Source organism: Muscardinus avellanarius (assembly GCF_963383645.1).
Source record: "Muscardinus avellanarius genome assembly, chromosome: 3".
Lineage (NCBI taxonomy): Eukaryota > Metazoa > Chordata > Mammalia > Rodentia > Gliridae > Muscardinus > Muscardinus avellanarius.
This window is the reverse complement of record NC_137788.1, coordinates 91,383,040-91,401,817: the sequence shown is the minus strand read 5'-3', so window position 1 is coordinate 91,401,817 and position 18,778 is coordinate 91,383,040. Positions and strand designations below refer to the sequence as shown.

Here is an 18,778-nt window from a genome sequence, read left to right as displayed (position 1 = left end):
TGGCTTTTCATTCCTGTGCATATTTTTCTGAAGTCCATTCTTTTACTTTGAAGCAAGGTTTGATTAGCTATACTCTGAAGCATGTTACATAAATATAAAGTTATTGGTTTTCCAGATTAAAAAAAAATTAAATAAAAGAAATATTTTAGAAAATACCCCTTACCATCAAATTAAAAGTACATAAAAAACAAGATTTGAAACTTTATGCAGATTGCTCCAGTGGATCATAAAAAGTCAAACATAAAAAGTAGCCTTCCATGTTTAAGAACTATTTATAGTTACTAATAATAATCTATCAATGTGTAATTAACTAAATTAGATTGAATTAATGACAGAATCTGCCAGCTTCCCCAAGTGCTTAGGACACCAGAGGAGTACATGTGATATACCCTGGCATATATATTTCTGTATTTTCACTTCCTTTGGGTCACTGAAGGTACCTCAGTTCAGCCAATACTGGGGAGATTCTTTTCGTGCCTGCATGATATGGCCTGGCAGGAGGGGTGTAGGAGAGATTTATATTTACAAAAAAAGCATGATATATCATCAGCACAAACTCAGAACACATGGAAACTGACAGTATTTCACATTTACCAAACCAACTTCTTTCAATGTCCAAGTACCTGATAACTGCTAACAACACAGTTGTTGAATTAACTTTCAGAAAATGCAAATGGACTAAAAATGCTAACGAATAAGTTCCATTTTAAACTCGCCAACTTAGATCAGAGAGTGTATTTTCTGTTTATAGAGACATTGGCTTGATTATTTTCTGCTGTTGACTGAGAAGAAATGTTTCCAAAATTACACATTACTCATTTTGGACTTCTTACCGTCTTGTAAGTTTATGGTGAATTAGTTCTCTTTTTTTCTTTCTGATTGATAACTTATTGGTTCTAAAATATAAAGCATTACAATAGGTATACTGACTCATCAGTTATTACTTTGGATACCCCTCTTTGCAAACAAATCAAACTAAAAAAAAATAATAAAATCTCACAAAATTCAGGAGTAAAACTGGTAAATAATGGTATTCTTTAGAGTGAAGAAACTAGGTTGCAGTCACCTTTTTATGCTTCATTGAAGAATAATGTCTGTTTTCCTAAGGATTCAATATGATTGGTTATACTTTAGGATTCTCATGGAGAAAAGTGAATGAATCTATATTTCTTAGATTAGGATGCAACAATATTGATGCTGGAAATATGTAAAGGATCTTAGAAACTATCCAGGCTGGTTATTCAAACCATCGCTAACAACACAGCCTTTCATGTTCTGACAAATTAAATCTTAGATAATATGTGACAAGTAAGTAATTTTTAAATGAAATGGAGTGTAAATCCAATATGTAAAGAAGGTCGTTGGTCATATACTAAATGGCAGGCAGAAGCATTTACTGGGCCCCTAACATCTGTTCTTTATTTTACAATTGACCCCTTACCTTCATCTTCGCCACAGAAAAAATTAGAGCTATCAAAAGTTTAATTGTAATATGACTGAGCCAATTCAACCTCCTCATTCTACAAGTAGTTGAAAACTGACTGGAATGTGTAAATGACCAATCAAATTTCTCCCAGCTGGTAAGTGGCAGAGCCAGATGTAAAAGTACATCACAAGACAACAGACCTTCCCGGGAGGTCACGTCTCCTACCATGTCCTTTGCTGTTTCTCACTCCTCCTGGCCTCCAGTATCTTGCTGGGTGCCTGGTTCAGGGTGTGGCCTGTGTCCCTGAACTTCTTTTCTGTCTTTCTCTCTCTCACTGTCTCCCTCTCTTCAGTACACTAGTACCCCCACCTCTTAAAATATCTTCCTTCATATCGTTGATGTCACAGATTCAATGAAAAGTCAACCATGTCCCAACCATTCCCAAGGTTTTTGCATTTATTTACTTTTATATTTTCCTTATATTTTTTATCATGGGCTTTCCCCTTTGAATTGGTGCATTACCATTATATATAATTGTGGTGTTTGGTCTTACATATTGTACATCCCCAAAATGTGGCCAACTTCCCCTGTAGGTTGTTTCATTTACAAAGAAGAAAAGAACCTTATTCCTTAGGTTATTACAGTAAAGCACCAAAGGAGGCTTTCTGGGCAGGGGATTCTTCCTGAAGCCTATCAAATAATTTTGTAAGACACCTTTACTGCTATTTCTGTTTAAATATCTAGAAAGACTCTTTCCTTAGGTAGGATAAACAGTTCCTTGTAGGTTTGAACTATAAAGTAATAAGCCAGCCCTTCTCAATTTTCCCACTCTACTATCTCACTCTTAACAGTATGAATGAGATGAACCTGCAATTCTGTATACAATTATGATTGTTCATAAAGTGTGTAGATATAAGTGTTTAGATATAAAAAATGAAGAGTTATATAAATATGAGTGTAGCCTTTCTTTAAAATGGTAGTTTCAAGGATTGGTAAGGAATTGTGCACTTGTAATTCTAGCTACTAAAGAGGTTGAGCAGGAGAATCATGAATTCAAAGCCAGCTTTGACAATTTAGCAAGAATGTGCCTGTGTGTGTGTGTGTGTGTGTGTGTGTGTGCACGCGTGCGCACATGCGAGCATGTAACCTTGCATGTATGTTTCAAGTGACTTTAAAATACGGGAAGGATAAGGTTTGAATCATTACATGGCAAATAAATTTGTTTATAGCAAGTGCCTTCCAAAGATGAAGTATACATTTGATTTTATCTAAAGCTGAAAGTTTTCAAATTTCCAGGATGTTTTTTATGAGTAAATAGTTAAATACAACTCCCTCTGTTTTTTTTCTCCCAAAGTTGAAACAGTTCTTTATTCTCCTTTTTCAGCTCTGTTCTTGTGGGGTTTTATTTCCTTCTAAACTATCTCTGAGGAGAGGAGGTTCCAACTCTCAGAAGGCCCAGACTCCCTCAAGCACTTCTGTGTGATCCAAAGTTACTTCCCCTGGAGGCTGAGCTTCAGAGAAATCCCCCACACTGTTCACTGCACACCAGGAAGAATCTGAAAAAGAGCAATTAAAAGAGCATAGGATGCTCTGCAGACACCAGCTGCTCTCCATAGTTAGCCCTACATACCTCAGCAGTAGGGAAAGGCCTCCGAGGGACCTGCAGCCAGAAACCATTTGTTTTGCTACATTTTCAAGCACTTAGCTGCCTTCTCCTCATAAATAACTCCTTTGATGAGTTATTCAATTTAAAGTTCTATAAAGTAAGTAGAAAAATACTGGAACTGACTATCACAATACCCTCCAAGTTTCTTATCCTCAATTAACCGGTATGTATTCAGTCCTGAAGGATGCTATTCTGACATTGAGTTTTGTTGTTGCAATACTGAAGACTGAACCCAGGGCCCTCTACCACTGAACTACATCCCCTGTCCTTTGTACTTTTTAAAATTATGAAACAGGGCCCTACTAAATTGCCCATGCTGGCCTCAGAATTTGTGATTCTTCTGCCTCAGGCTCCTGAGCTGCTGGGATGACAGGCCTGTGCCATTGTTCTTGGCCAAATTTACTGGTTTTCATAGTACTGTTTTTTCTCCACTCCTAATCTTTAGGTAATCTCTATTTCATGATAGGGCAATTTAGCAAATTAAGGAGTGAAGATGGTTGAGTGTATAGAGTAAAATCTTGATAGTGACAGAAAATGTGATAATTGCCTCTTTAATAGAAGAGTCATCCAATGCATTAAAGAGTAGATTTTATTCTTGCTGAAGTGCAGAGTCAAGGGGAAGGAGGGAACATTATAAAAGAGAAGTCCAGATTAGACGCCCCAGCTTCCCACCAGTGGAAGGAGCTGCCCAGGAAGTAGAGAAATCCCTACCAAGCAGAGTTCAAACAAAAACAAAGGAACACCTGGGAGAAGCTTCGTTGTGCGGAAAGACAGATGATGAAATGTGACTCTGTGGTTCTTCTCAACCTTAACTCTTTGTGACTTCCAAAGTGTCCCCACTGAATCTGATGATACCTTTAGAAACTTTTGGTTTTGTTTTGATTTTTATGTTAAATTCTGGAGCTTTACTTGGGTGAAGAATATTTTATTTATTTCAGTCCCAAGTATTCTTGTAAGTAATAGCAAGAAAACTGCTGAGCAGTGACATCTTTATTAACACATCCTCCAGCACACTCTTCTTTTAGTGTGATCTGCCAACCCCGCTCTGATTCTTATCCTCATATTTCTCTTCTCTCCACTTCTGAAACCATTAGCATGTGAAACCACGTGTCACTCTCTGGGACCAAATGTACTCTCAGATAGAAAAGTTGTAAGGGTTTTTTATCTTTCAGGTATCTCCACTCTAAATCACAGAGTTATAATAGATTAATTTCTTTCTGCTTTATTCGTCACACTTTGTATACCATTTTTAGTTCCTAAATCCCTTATTCCTTTTTACCTTAGTCTGTAGTTCTGTGAAATACCCAGAAACTCAGTGGAAAAAATAAAATTTATCAGTGTTCAGCCAGCTAATTTTTCTCTGTGCAAAGGACTGGATTTCTCTCCCTGTGCCTGTCCCTCTACCTGGGCCCTGATAAGCTGTTACAGCAGCTTGCATGGGATAATGGGTCACATCTTGCTGATCCTTTAACTGCTATTCTAGAAGATTATGGCTACTTGTTTCCATGCTAGGTACTGATCTTTACCTATCTGGGTGCTTCTCCTTCACCTGTGTCTCCCCTAAAGACTTATTTATGGTTATTGGTGAATGAAAGTATCTAATCTATATTTATTTGCAGAGGATGAGCCTAAAGATCTCTGAGCTAAAAGTTGGAGAAACCCGGTATAGGTCTCAGACATGACATTTACTAAGTGGGAGACTTGGAAATTTTTTTCTTAAATTTTTTGAGTTTCAGTTTTCTCATACATGAAATAAGATATTGTCCATTTACAAAGATAGTTGGTTCAATATAAATGAGATTAATACAAGAGAAGAGATTTTATAAAAAGAAAATGATGAAATGCAAGATATTTTGGTTTATGTTTATTTTTACCCCTCAGGCCTCAAAATTCTTCCTATCTTACATGAATCCCTTGAAGTTTTGGAAGAACTCTCACATGGTGACTTTGTATTTATGAAGCATAGCTTTTTAATGAAATTATAAGCATAGAATCCAGACTTGAAATATAATTGTTAAAATTATCATTTCATTTATCATATTTAGGGCATTGTTATATTTTTCATGAGTTTTTTTAATATTAAAAACTGCTAAATAGTTCATTTAGTCTTCTAATTAACACAAAATGTTCAAAGAGAACTGCATCAGTAATCACTGTGATTATTCTTAATACTTTGGGTAGTAATAGACTATATGCACCTCCATTTCCAAGTTCTGGACTTCATAGATGTTTGGAAAATGCTATCAGAATTAAATCATCATGTGTTAAGGGAAACTGAAAAAGTTGGTTATGCATTATCGTTGTGCATTAAACTTCATGTTCTGAAACCAGATGATGTAAACACAAATCCCAGTTCTGCTGATTACCACCTGCATAACCTTGAGCAACTTCCTTCCTATCTCTAGGTCTTAGTGTTTTCAACAGTAAAAAGAGCAAAAACTAGCCAGGCATGGTGGAGCACACTTGTAATCCCAGCATTTGGGAGGCTGTGTGAGGAGGACTGTGGTTTACTGACAGATTCAGCTAATTAGTGAGGCCCTGTGGCAACTCAGTAAGACCCTCTTTCTTTCTTTCTTTCTTTCTTTCTTTCTTTCTTTCTTTCTTTCTTTCTTTCCTTCCTTCTTTCTCTTTTTGTTCTGCAGTACTGGGGATGGAACCCAGGGGTATTCTACCTCCAAGCTACACCCCAGGCATATTTTTATTCTTTATTTTGAAATAGCGTCTCACTGAGTTGCAATGGGTCCTCACTAAGTAGCTAAGTAAATGAGGCTGGCCATGAACTGCGATCCTCCTGTCTCAGCCTCTAAAATGCTGGGATTACAAATGTGCACCACCACACCTGACTTGAGACCCTGTTTCAAAATAAATAATAATAATAATAAATAGGTCTGGGCATGTAGCTGGGAGGTAGAATGCCCCTGGGTTCCATCCGCAGACCAAAATAAGGACGAAAAAAATTTCACCTAGTTCACAGGGATATTATGATATTAAAAGCAATAATACACATTAACTCTGAAGAGTGAACAGAGTCCCATAGATGATTGCTCTTACTATTATGTGAGTTTTATTGACACCTGAAAAAATTGCTCTTATAAGTTAAAATTGGAGCAGATCTTTTCTCATGGATATCTAAAAATAAACAAGCCATCTAAATATGTCCATCAACCTGAGATCTTGGTTTTATTTTGGTTCCCTTCTTAATGCCAGCATGAGTGACCCAAAAGACAGTATTCAAAATGTTCACAAAAGCTTCCTCTATTTGTTGCTTACCCCAACACAGAGGTCTCTATCAAAATCCATACGGCTGTCAGGCACTCATTGTTTAAATTAGGTTTTTTTTTCTCTTTCAAGTTATTCCTTTTCTTGTCAAAAAGGTGACTTTTATAGTTTAAATTCAAACTGTCATAGAAAAAGGTCATGGCTTTTTGCAATGATTCTTACAAGAAGACAATTGGAAGTACAAACAAAGCCTAAGACTTTACTTTGATTAAGGAGCTGCTTCTTCCAGGGGAATACTAAGTGGACATAAGCCCTCTTCACCTTTCCTACCTGTCTCATTCCAGACAGGACTGACAGGGAGCCCTGTAACAACCAGCTTTGCACTAGTTGGCCAAATACGTGGCAAGTGCACATCAATATTAATGCTGCCAGGTTTAATAACCACTGTTTGCACTGCTTTTAAAATATTTTAATATTATAATTGGATGGCCCCTGCTCTCTATCCAAAAGCTAAATTTATTCCAGTGACAAGCCTTAGTTTTCTGACATATTTGAGGTTTGTGTCCAATGTTAAGAGAAGTCTACAAGATGTATCTATCCCAAACTGCTGTTGCTCCGCTTAAACCTTTTAATATATCATTGCATCTATTCTGCCAATATGTTTCTGTCTCCTTCTGTAGATAATCTCTGGACTTTTTCTATAACACACCACACACACACACACACACAGTAATCTTTAAGAACTTATTTGATATTAGTAATGTGTAATGCTAAGAATACCTTTCTATTTTAATTGGATATTCAGGTACAAATCTAGGAAGAAAGGAACAGAACAGAAAAAAGAGGCATGTTAGTGAGTCAGACCCCTCAGGAATAAAAGGCAGCAGAGGATACTTCTATGAATTATCTAAAGAAAGATAATAGGAGACTAAAGGTAGTTTAGGCAACATTTACTATCATAATAGATCAAGGACACAGATTAGAATATCTTTATGAGTCTATAGTTTGTGTTTTGCCCAATGTTAGTTTAGGATAGTTATTAGAATACTTACCAGCATTGAAACACTTGAAAGGAAAAGCACATGTGTCTTGGCTCATTGTACACAAAAATTGGGGCGTGGATACAACCAGCAGCCAGTGAGACTCTGAAGTCATCTTTTTTTCCCAGGCGTATGAGAAATACTTTCCTATTTGTTGGATGTCATAAACTATAGAAGGAGAGATAGAAGTGTAAAGAATTCAGATCAGGGCTGAAAGGACAAGCTCAGAGCTGAACCAGAAAGTAGCTCACTGACTTATATCATAATTACACAGAAAAAAAAATAAAATGCAGAATTGTTTGTCTATGTAACATCTGGCAGGTTACTTTTACAATAGCCATAGATTAATCTCTGAAAGCAATTCTATGCATGTTTGATGCCATATTGATATGGACATAGCATAGGAATTAAAAGCAGGAGTCTAGAGCAGTGCACAATTCATGAAGGAGGCCACATACCAAGCACTTGAAATATGGCCAGTCCAAACTGAGATGTTCCATAAGTGTAAAATGCTAACTCAATTTGAAAGACTCATTACACATTAAAAAAATAGAATAGAAATGATCTCATGAATATTTTTTTTATTCATTGCACGTTTAAACGATGACATTTAAATAACTGGAGTTGCTAATACATTTAATTTTAGCGGGATATGATGGCACATGCCCGTAATCTCAGTACTTGGGAGGCTGAGACAGGAGGATCACAAGTATGAAACCAGCCTTAGTAACTTGACAAGACCCTCAGCAACATATTGAGATCTTGTTTCAAAATTTAAAAAAAATAAGGTCTGGGTGTATAGCTCAGAGGTTGACCAAAGATTCACTACTTGCTGAAGCTATCCTAAAGCTGCAGTCCTCTTGTCTCAGCCTCCCAACTACTGGGATAGGTGTGTGCCATGATTCTCAGCCATTAGAAGGAGCTTTTTAGAAATAATTTTTTTGCATAAAACCTATACATATTCTTCTTTTCATTTTGTTATTTATTTGACTTACTGATTTATTTATTTTTTTTTTGGCAGAGCCAGGAATGAAAACTAGGGCTTCATGTGTGCTAGGCAAGCACTCAACCACTGAACCATATCCCCAGACCAGTGGAAAAAACCTTGTTTTTTTGTTTGTTTGTTAGTCCTGGGAATTAAATCCAGGAATATCTACCTCTTAGATACATTATCTATCTCTATTTTATTATTTATTTTGAAACAGTCTGAGGGCCTTGCTAAACTGCTAAGCTAGGCTTGAACCTATGTTTCTGCTGTGTCAGCCTCCCAAGTACTGAGATTACAGGCATTTACCATCATGTCCAGCTTGGAAGGAATTTTTAACAGAAAATTAGGAGATAATATACGAATGCAATTTTCAAACTTGTTAATACCCACATTTGTAGGTTACACAATTTTTAGGTCCACTCAGTAATTTTTTCCATTGACACGCAATGAAAATAAGTTTCCATTGTATATATTATCTGTAATCCCATTAATGTTTTTCTTAAAAAATAATTACACTGAAAATTAAGGATGGTTAGCTTTGTCCTATATAATGTATACCGGGCAGAGAGAAAATATTTGCATTTCTAATTGCTGGTTATAAGCTACTTGTTGAAGTAAGACATGTGAAAGGCAAATGACAATGTTAGACAATACACACTAAGTGCCTAATGCACAGTACAGACAATTCTTCACAACAGGTAGAAATCACAAGAACTGAATAAATCAATGGTCAGTAAAGGAGACATTACAGACAGTAGAAACAAAATGAGCAATGCTATGAAGCAATATGAACCAACATGAGGTGCATGGGTGATGCACACAGATCAGGTTGGCTGCAGTGACATTTGGGTAGTACAGGAAATAAAACTATAAGCATAAGCAGGAGGCTGACTACAGTAACACTGGAATGTCACCTTGATGGGCTAGGGTTAGAGAGGTAGGGTAGTAAGTTCATGAAGTTATGAGAAGATCATTCTGGAAGACTCTGCAAAAAATATATTTTTTAAATTCTTTGAGATTCTGAGTCCTTTGCAAAATAGTTCAAAATTATTTTGCCCTATGTTATTATGTGATATTTTACCCTATATTTATTATATGATATTGTTACAGGATGGAAAATCTTAAAATTATCTTGCAAAATCTCAGTCCTTGCTTATCTGCTTGGAAAGCATTCAAACATAAAGCACAAATGGCGAGTAGAGGAGGTTTAGGAGGTTTATTTAGAGGAATAAAGGTACCGTATAATAAAGGCCATGAAGAGTGGGAAAAAGGCCTCATTCCAAGGAAAAGAGTTGGGAATGGGCCATTTCTGGGAATGGAAAGGCCTGGGATATTGAGGTTATGTTTCAAAGATGGGACCTGGAGTAGTCTGTTTCCAGGTATGGAAAATGGAATGGAGTGTTCCACCTATTGATTTTGTAGTCCCTCTGGGCACCTTCTTTCTATGTATTACATTTGAGGTGGTTGACTGCCCTTTTCATGTTGCCCTTAGTGAGCCTGAGTTGTTTCTACATCCCTTTTCACAGGGAAGGGGCAAAGTGAGCAAGGCTCTACAGGTTAATGTCTAGTTATTCCCAGCCAACCCCATCTTCGTCCCTTTCTCCCAGGGGAGGGCGGGGAGGTGAATCTTTGTATATCCCATTTGTCTCAACTGACCCCAATGCCTAGCTTGCTACCTAACAGTAGCTATCTTATAAAATCTTATAACTATCTTATTAATAGTTGAGTCTTTAATACCTGAGACGTTCCTTGGGATAGGGTTTACTTTCAGAACATCATACACAATAATATTAGGAAAGAATGCTGTAATGATTTCTCCTTACTGTTGAGAGGGAGAAGCAGACACAACATAGAAAGACCAGTTGTATGTGATTAAATGTCTAGTAGATGTTTCTAAAGTTGTGATAAAATGCCAAAATGTGGATAATAAAAAACATGAGAAGGTGACGTGAGAGCAATAAATCATTCAAAATACGGAAAGTGAAGAAGAGAAAAGTTCTCCTTCTGGACATAGATAGGGTAAAACTGAGAGAAGCTGTGCTGCATACATAAATTGTTTAATCTCTCTCCTCTAACCTTAAAGAACACAAACACTAACTTTATTCAGACATACGTCTTGCTTAAGATGCCACAAGCTCACATTTTCTTTAATCTATAACAGTAGTATGCGTTTTGTGTGTTTGTCATTGGTTTTCTCAGACTCAGATTAGTCCCAAGGAAGGGTGGCAGGTGTACAGCTCAGCCCAGGATCCTGACGGGAGATGCATTTGCACTGTGGTTGCTCCAGAGCAAAATCTGTGTTCCCGAGATGCCAAAAGCAGGCAGCTTCGTCAACTGCTGGAAAAGGTAGGTGTCCTGGGCCCCCTACGAGAATTTTTTATTGAGATCTGCCATCCTAAAGGTCATATGTTTTTTTTTTCTCTCTCATAGGCTGAAACTAGAGAGTAATCAGGAAACAAGAGGGCCTTTTAATAATGGATGAGAAATCCTAGTGGAGTGAAGAAGTTGGTCTGGGGGAGAATGGGGAAAAATTGATAAAGGAGGCATGCCCACTGACATTATGTATGTATGTGAGATTAAAAATGCCAGTCTCAATATCAAATATGGGGAAGGGAAGGGAGTAAGGAGTGGGAGAGGGGGAGAAGTTCACCAAGTGCTGTGTGCACGTATGCCACTCTCACTATCAAATACATTATGATGTGAGACTACAGTGAGCCAATGAATTTATACAAAAATAAAAAAGGAAATACGGTAGAACAACTAGTGGTGAGAAAAGTCCTTTTGATTCTTGTCCTCATTTTCAAACAAGCTTTTTTCTGTACTTGGAATGGGTATCTCAAACTTCCTACTATATAGTTCTGTTTCTATAATTTTTATTCTTCCAAACTTTACATTTAGACATACCCTTTACCATATATCTTAATATCCCAGTAATTCTCTTCTTAAAAAAGAAAAAAATGTAAGGAGTCTTATTCCAATGTCAGAAACTCAGCCTTAACTCAGGATCACACTACACTCTTTGAGCTAATCCTTTTGGATTCCATTAAAAAATCTTGCAAGGAAGTTAAAATAATGGCATGCAATATGCAAGCTATCTAGGCAGATAATGAATAATTCCAAGTGTTTATCATCATTCTCTAAGCCATTCCTTTGAACATTAAGCTCTTCAGTTTCATTCAATACCATTCTCTCCATAATTTACTTAAGCTGCATCCATAACAATCAAATGCAGAAGGCCTTTGATTTATTCTTTTTTACAGATAAAAGTCAGCTCATGAAAGGTTATTTATGTTTAGTTAAGGGAGGGAAAAACCCAATGAATGGTTCTTTCAATTATCCTCATTCAGACTTTCCCTATGCTGGGCTCTGGATACAGTAGGACAGCTGGGGTGGTTGGAATGAGGCAAGGATAACATGTTTGAATTTTAAATATCTTCAGGGATAATAAGATAAATTAGGTAGTATGTGTTTTAGAGACATTATGCTCACTAAATGACTCTGTATAATATCATTCCCATGCTTATCCATACATTGATGGTATTGAATAGAATAATTTTAACATAACATTAAGAATAGTTAGACAAATGAAACCACCTAGTTTGTTAATATAGACAAACAAGCCTTCATTATTTCAAGCCAGCATACAGTAAATTTGTTTCACCTGCCAAATAATGAAGTTTCCTCTCTGTTTGTTATGATATTCTAATATTTTAAGAAGATTTTATAATGTTTTTATACAAACCTTAGTCTGTTTTTGCTTCCCTTGCCTTGGGGTTACCATCATCTAGTTGCCCTCTCCTCTGTTCCTCCTTTTATGATGAGATTCCCTTTTCTCTGCTCCTGAAGTATCTATTTTCAGACAAGAACATATGCCATTTTCATTCAAATGAATAACTAGCTAATGTATCTCTTAACTGTGAAACATTATGACAGACTGCACACAGTGGCTCACACTTGTAATCCCAGTACTTGGTAGGCTGAGATAGGAGAATCAGCTTTGTGGTCAACCTCAGAATGTTAGAAAGACTGTCAGCCACCTAGTGAGACCCTGTTTCAAATTAAATAAAAAGGGTTTGCATATAGCTTGAAGATAAAATGGCCCTGAATTCAGTCTTTAGCACCAAGAATAAAGAAAAGAAGAAAGAAATTATTATTATTTTAAGGTATAATTATTCAAACTAGATTTTTTGAAAAATTTTAAATATAGCTTAATTTGTTTGAATACAAACTAAATTGTTATAAAAATATTTCATCTCTTACAGCAAATTATGCTTTTCTGTTAAATTGTATTTCCACTCATATCACTGTCATTCTGCATTAAAATTTTCTTTTCTACATGAAAGTATCTTTTCTTCTCTTTTTCTTTTTTTTTGTTCCAGTACTAGGGATTAAACGTAGAGGCACTCTACCACTGAGCTACACTCCCAGTCACCGTAATTTTTAAATATTATTTTAAGATAAGATCTCAATAAATTGCCCAGGTTTGCCTCAAATTTGTGATACTCCAGCTCTAACTTCCTGAGTGGTTAGGATTACAGATATGCGCCATTACATCTAGCAGAATTAACTTCTTTCTACATAAACTATGATGGAAAACATTTTTCATATTCTGTAACTTTATTTTATGTCTTAATATTTGTCAGTATAGCATTGTATCTGTATAGACACACATAGACTCTTCCATTTCTTTAAAACTCAGTTGAAAAACCTCCTATAAAGTATGAATGCCAGGAAGTAAATAATTCTCTCTACAAGTCCAAAGTGAAATGTATTTCAGATATATGATAGAATTAGGAATTAGTAAAGGATGGATATGGTAAGACAGTATGAGTGGGAGTTTGGTTGAAAACAATCATGAAAACAAATATAACTACTCATCCAATAAATAATTTATCAGAATGTTTTTTAAGAAATTCTAGAAAATCATGCCTTTGAAAATTTACCAATACCCTGGTGACAGAAATCAGATTTATTAATAAAATTGAAGTTGCCACAAAGTAGACTTATCAGATTTACCAAAAGTTAGTTTTTTTCTTAAGTAGTAAAGTGTATGCACTAGTTTACAGTGTCTTGAAGGAGGTTCACAGCACTGGTTTTCTATACTCTTTCAAAAAAGACATGTGAACATTATTTTTCAGACTGAGCCAGTCTCTTGATGATATCTATGTAGTTTCACATATGTTCAAAGTTCCATATGACAACTACAGTCATGGCTTTGAAGTAGCCCATTCACCATTAACCAAAAAGATTGATTTAATTAACAAAAGGAATTATTGCTAAAAAGAATGATACTAATAGTAACAGTTCCCCTGATTGTTGTTTTATATTTTATTTTCATCTACTCTATTCAGCCTTTACAGAAAAGGTAATTATTTTCCTAAGTTTCCGAACGTAAACAGATGCTTTTTGAGGCTAAAAATTTTCCAATGTCACTCACCCAGCAAGCTGTGAAGTTATATCAGATCTGTTCCACAGTTCCTCAACACCATTCAGAATGCCACCAGTGGGTCTTCATGCCTACTTAGCTTTGTCCTGTCAAACATTTTTTAACAAGTATGTACATTCCTGAGTATTAGTTTTATAGTATTTCCAGTCTCAGAATACCAGGGTTAGAATTGTTCACCAAAAATAAAGGTCAGCTACATAGTTCCCTGTACAGTAAAAATATCTTATATTGTCTAGATCAATATTACCAGAAGTGTGAATTTTGGAAAAGGATACTTACAACACCCTCACCAATAAAATAATCCTAAAAAACGCTGTACATATTGCTTCACCCTGAAGACTTTCCACAATGTCTCCATCAACAGTCTCACTATAACCCAGTACAATGGAGCATAATGTCTTAGAAAAAGGGATATTTGTTTGCTCATGGTTTTTTGAAGATGTCAGGGTTCAGTCCATGTGCCGCAAGGTCTGGGAAGCTCAGAGCATGGTTTCAGGAGAGAGAGAGAGAGAGAGAGAGAGAGAGAGAGAGAGAGAGAGAGAGAGAGAGAGAGAGAGAAGAGAGAGAGAGAGAGAGAGGTGCACACACAAGGCACAAGGCCTCTCCTTTCACATCCTCACATCATAAAACTGAAATAAGTGAAAAACGAGGGGGAGTAGAGGAGCTTATATAATTTCCTAGGCCATACACCCAGAGACCATTTCTTAGCAGTCAAATACCATTTACAACATTGGCTATCTTGTTTCCACAAGGATTAGGGGGCCATTCTAAATTGAAACCATTACACAGTTTAACAGTAAAGATTCTGTGAAGCCCCACCGGTAAGAAGTTTCTATTATTCTTGTTAAACCCCAAGCTATCCAAACATATTGAACCATAGAGGATTTTTTTTCTCAAGTGGCCTCTACTCTAATTGTGAATGAGAGTAAAAGTATTGGTTAGTTTATGTTCAAGTTCAGAAAGGCCACAGACATTTTATTTATACAAAGAACCAAGAGAAAAAGTTCAAAGAGATTATCAGTGCAGGGAACGATGAGTTTGACAGACTTTGCAAAGAAAAGTCCAAGCACAAGGGCATGTATGGAAAGCTGAATTTCAGAAGAACTTCAGAGACAAATAGCAGAGGGGTCTCCTTTCCATAAGTAAAATAATAGGTATCCAATCCCCAGAATCAGCAGGAAACTGATGCTCAGTGGTCTCTATAGCCAGTAGGAAATTAATCCTAGGTAGAGCCACAAGAAAAATGAGAAGATAACACAGAGCCAAATTCTGACAAATTAGACAGCTCTACCTCTACCTTGTGCCCCATATGTAGCTCTTATATTTCTACATGATTGTAGAATACTGAAAGTCATTATCAAGTTTTAACAAAAAGCAAGTCTGAAGCAAAGGAGAGGCTGTTTTAACTCTCTTCAGAATATACCATTTGTCCATCATGTCCCAATTTCATAGACTCTGCCTAAGTATACAGAATTCTTAGGATATTGGCCATAATAATGATGGGTGTATTCATAGATAAATGCTGTATTGAAATGGGTAGTCAGTTTCTTTAACATAAACTTCGTTTATTCATACATAACCATAAAAATGTTAGAAAATTACTTTAAAAGCATTGCATTTATCCATTATGCAACTTCCATGGTTTTAATGTTGTCTTAGTAATTTTTACTGCACTAAAAATGCTTTTTATACTTTTATCGGTGCACTATAACCTCATGTCATAATGTAGTTCATAGCCATGATGTCATGCATGCACATAGCATTGGTGGGCTTTCTTCTGGCTCCCACCCCGTTGTCTCCTTTACCTTTACAGGGTATTCTCACATATGCACATAATATCAGTGGGAGTGATTTTTTCATTGATTCTCCTTCCTGCTCCCTGCTTCCCCTAGACCACCTCCCTGGCTCCACTGAAATTTCTCCTCTATTATCTGAAGTCAGTCTGGTATTCTAATTACTTCCTAGATTTTTAAAATCTAAGAAAATATTACCTTTCACTTTCTGTGACTGGCTAATTTCACTTAGCATAATTTTCTTCATGTACATCCATTTTCCTGCAAATGACATTATTTTGTTCTTCTTGATTGCTGAGTAGAATTCCATTGTGTATACATCTCATAATTTTGTAATTTATTCATCTGTTGATAGACACCTAGGTTGGTTCCATAATTTGGCTATTGTGAATTCTGCTGCTATAAATATAAATATGCATAATTTACTATTTCAGTCCCTTTGGAAGATACCTAGCAGTGGTATAGCTGGATCATATTTTCTAAGAAAATTTTCTAAGAAATCTCCACACTAATCTCCATAGAAGCTGTATTAATAGTCAATCCCACAAAGACAAAGACTTTAGAAGAGTTCATTTCTCCACATTTTCTCCAGCATTATTTTTGTTTGACTTTTTGGTGATTGTCATTATGATTGGGGTTTAATGGACTCTCAGTATAGTTTGTATTTGCATCTCCCTGATTGCTAATTCTGTTGAATATTCTTTCGTGTGTTTATTCACCATTTGTATCTCTTCTTTTGTGAAGTGTCTATTTAGTTCAGTTGTCCATTTATTCATTAAGTTTTGCTTTTTATTGTTGAATCTTTTAAGTACTAATCCCAATGTGAGTATAAGGCAAGAGATAATTAAAATCAGAGAGGAAATCAATGAAATAGAAATAATAAATACAAAATATAAACAAAGCTAAAAGTATATCTTTAAAAGATTAATAAGATTGATAGACCCTTAGCCAACCTAGCCAAAAAAAGAATAAATCTAAATTATTAAAATCAAAAATGAAAAGATGACATCATCAGACATTGGGGAAATCCAGAGAATCATCAGAAATTATTTTGAAAATTTATATTCCAATAAATTGAAAAACATAGAAGAAATTGACAGATTTCTAGATGCATACAACCTACCTAAATTGAACCAAGAAGATATAGAAAACCTAAACAAACTGAAAAACAGCAAGCAGAGATAAAAATAATAGCAATAAAAATACCACCATCAACAAAAAGCCCTGGTCAAGATGGATTCCCAAATAAATTCAATGAAACCTTTACAAAATAATTAAACCATACACTTCACAAGTTATTTTGTGAAATATAAAGAAACATAATATTTCCAAATCCCTTGTATGAGGTCAGTATCACCTTAATACTAAAGTTGAACAAAGAGCCTTCAAGAAAAGAAAATTGCAGACCAATATTACTGACAAACATAGATGCAAAAATTCTAAACAAAATACTAGCAATATTCAAAACCACATCATGAAAATTGTACACTATTACTCAATTTGTTTCATCCCAGGGATGCAAGGCTGGTTCAACACACAAAAATCAATACATGTTATTCATTGCATAAATAGAACTAAGAACAAAAATCACATGATCATCTCAATAGATGCTGACAAAGCATTTGACAAAATCCAACACCCTTCATGTTAAAAACATTGCAGAAAATTGAAATAGGAGAAACTTACCTGAACATCATTAAGACAATATACAATAAACCCAAAGCCATAGCATTGAATGAAGAAAACTATGGAAATTCCCTTTAAAATCAGGATCAAAACAAAGATGGCCACTATCACCACTCCTTTTCAATATAGTTTTTGAGACTCTTGCCAGAGCAATAAGGCAAGAGAAGGCTAGCAAAGGAATTCAGTGGCTATTTTTAATGAAAAAGAAGAAATGAAATTGTCTTTATTTTCATATGAGATGACCTATATTTAGAAGACCCAAAAAACTCAACCAAAAGTCTTGTAGAGCTGATTAATAAATTCATCAAAGTAGCAGATACAATCTAAAAAATCAATAGCTTTTCTATATGACGACCATTAATCCACTAAGAAAGAAATCTCAGGGTGCATGTATGTCACTATCACTATAAACTGCAGTAGGTTATGAGACTATATTCACCAATAAAAGTATTAAAAGCATAAAAATATGGATAAGACACAGCTTCTAACCTCATGGGGACCACAGAACAAAAGTCACTTTCCAGGACACTCTAAGCTATATTGCACAATTAGTTTTAATGTAAGCCAAATGGGATATGTCCTAAAAAGAGTTCATGGAATACAGACTCTGAATCAAGAAAGCAAAGGGAAAAGATAAAGTAAAACTGACTTGTTTGATGATAAGAGTACAAAATCTGAGGCAAGGCAAGGCAGCAGAGGTTCCTGAATTATCTGAACAGAACCATGGGAGGACTGTGTCATCCAGGGCCTCTTCACAGCTGGTCCATGCACTAAGCTCTGCGAATTAGCCTGATGGCAAAACTATGTCTATGAAAAAAATGATCCATTTGTACTTAAGCTTTTTTGAATAAATACCTTTTGACTGATTAAACAATGCATAGAAATATATGAAGCAAAATAAAACTCACTGGAAATCCTACTGCTGTTTTTGTACCCATACTTTCATATATTTATTTATAGAAGTAAAATATATAATTCTATAGAAATTAATTTTATATATATACCCATAATATATAAAACATTATGTATAAACAATATATAAACATATAGTATTATTTATAATATATATATATACACCCATAGATCTTTCTCTACAATGTTTATTTTATTTTTTCTCACCAGAAAATTAATAACAACCTAGTATATATGCTTCCGAACTTTCCATATGTTTCTTCACAATTTACCTTATACACTATACTTCTTTTTAAATAGATGCATACATTTGATTGAGAATAATATGATTGACTTATGTAAAAATCTTTATAAATGTCTTTCTTATGGAAATGCCTTCATGATAAGTGATGAGTAGTGCTTCTCAAACTTTAAAAGATTCAGCCATCACTTAAGAATCTTACTAAAGTGCACATTCTAATTCAGCAGCTCTGGGATGGGTTACTAGATTCACATTCCCCACAAGCTCCCAGCTGATGCCAAAAGTTGCTGTTGGGAAAACAATACTCTGAGATCTGCTTCATTCATACTGCTTGGTTCATTGAGCAGCTCCCCACTATTGG

At 35.4% G+C, this 18,778-nt stretch overlaps 1 protein-coding gene across 2 annotated transcripts in view; it reads left to right on the top strand.

Annotated features, from left to right (window-relative positions):
- The window catches only part of OLFM3 (olfactomedin 3), a gene marked incomplete at both ends in the record, with an annotated part of 208,401 nt that overhangs the window by 158,452 nt on the left and 31,171 nt on the right, over positions 1-18,778 (top strand). For both annotated transcript variants that reach the window (XM_080692772.1, XM_080692771.1), the window contains one exon: positions 10,539-10,685. In XM_080692772.1, the coding sequence (XP_080548898.1) occupies positions 10,539-10,685 (147 nt within the window). The remainder of the gene's footprint in view (positions 1-10,538; positions 10,686-18,778) is intronic.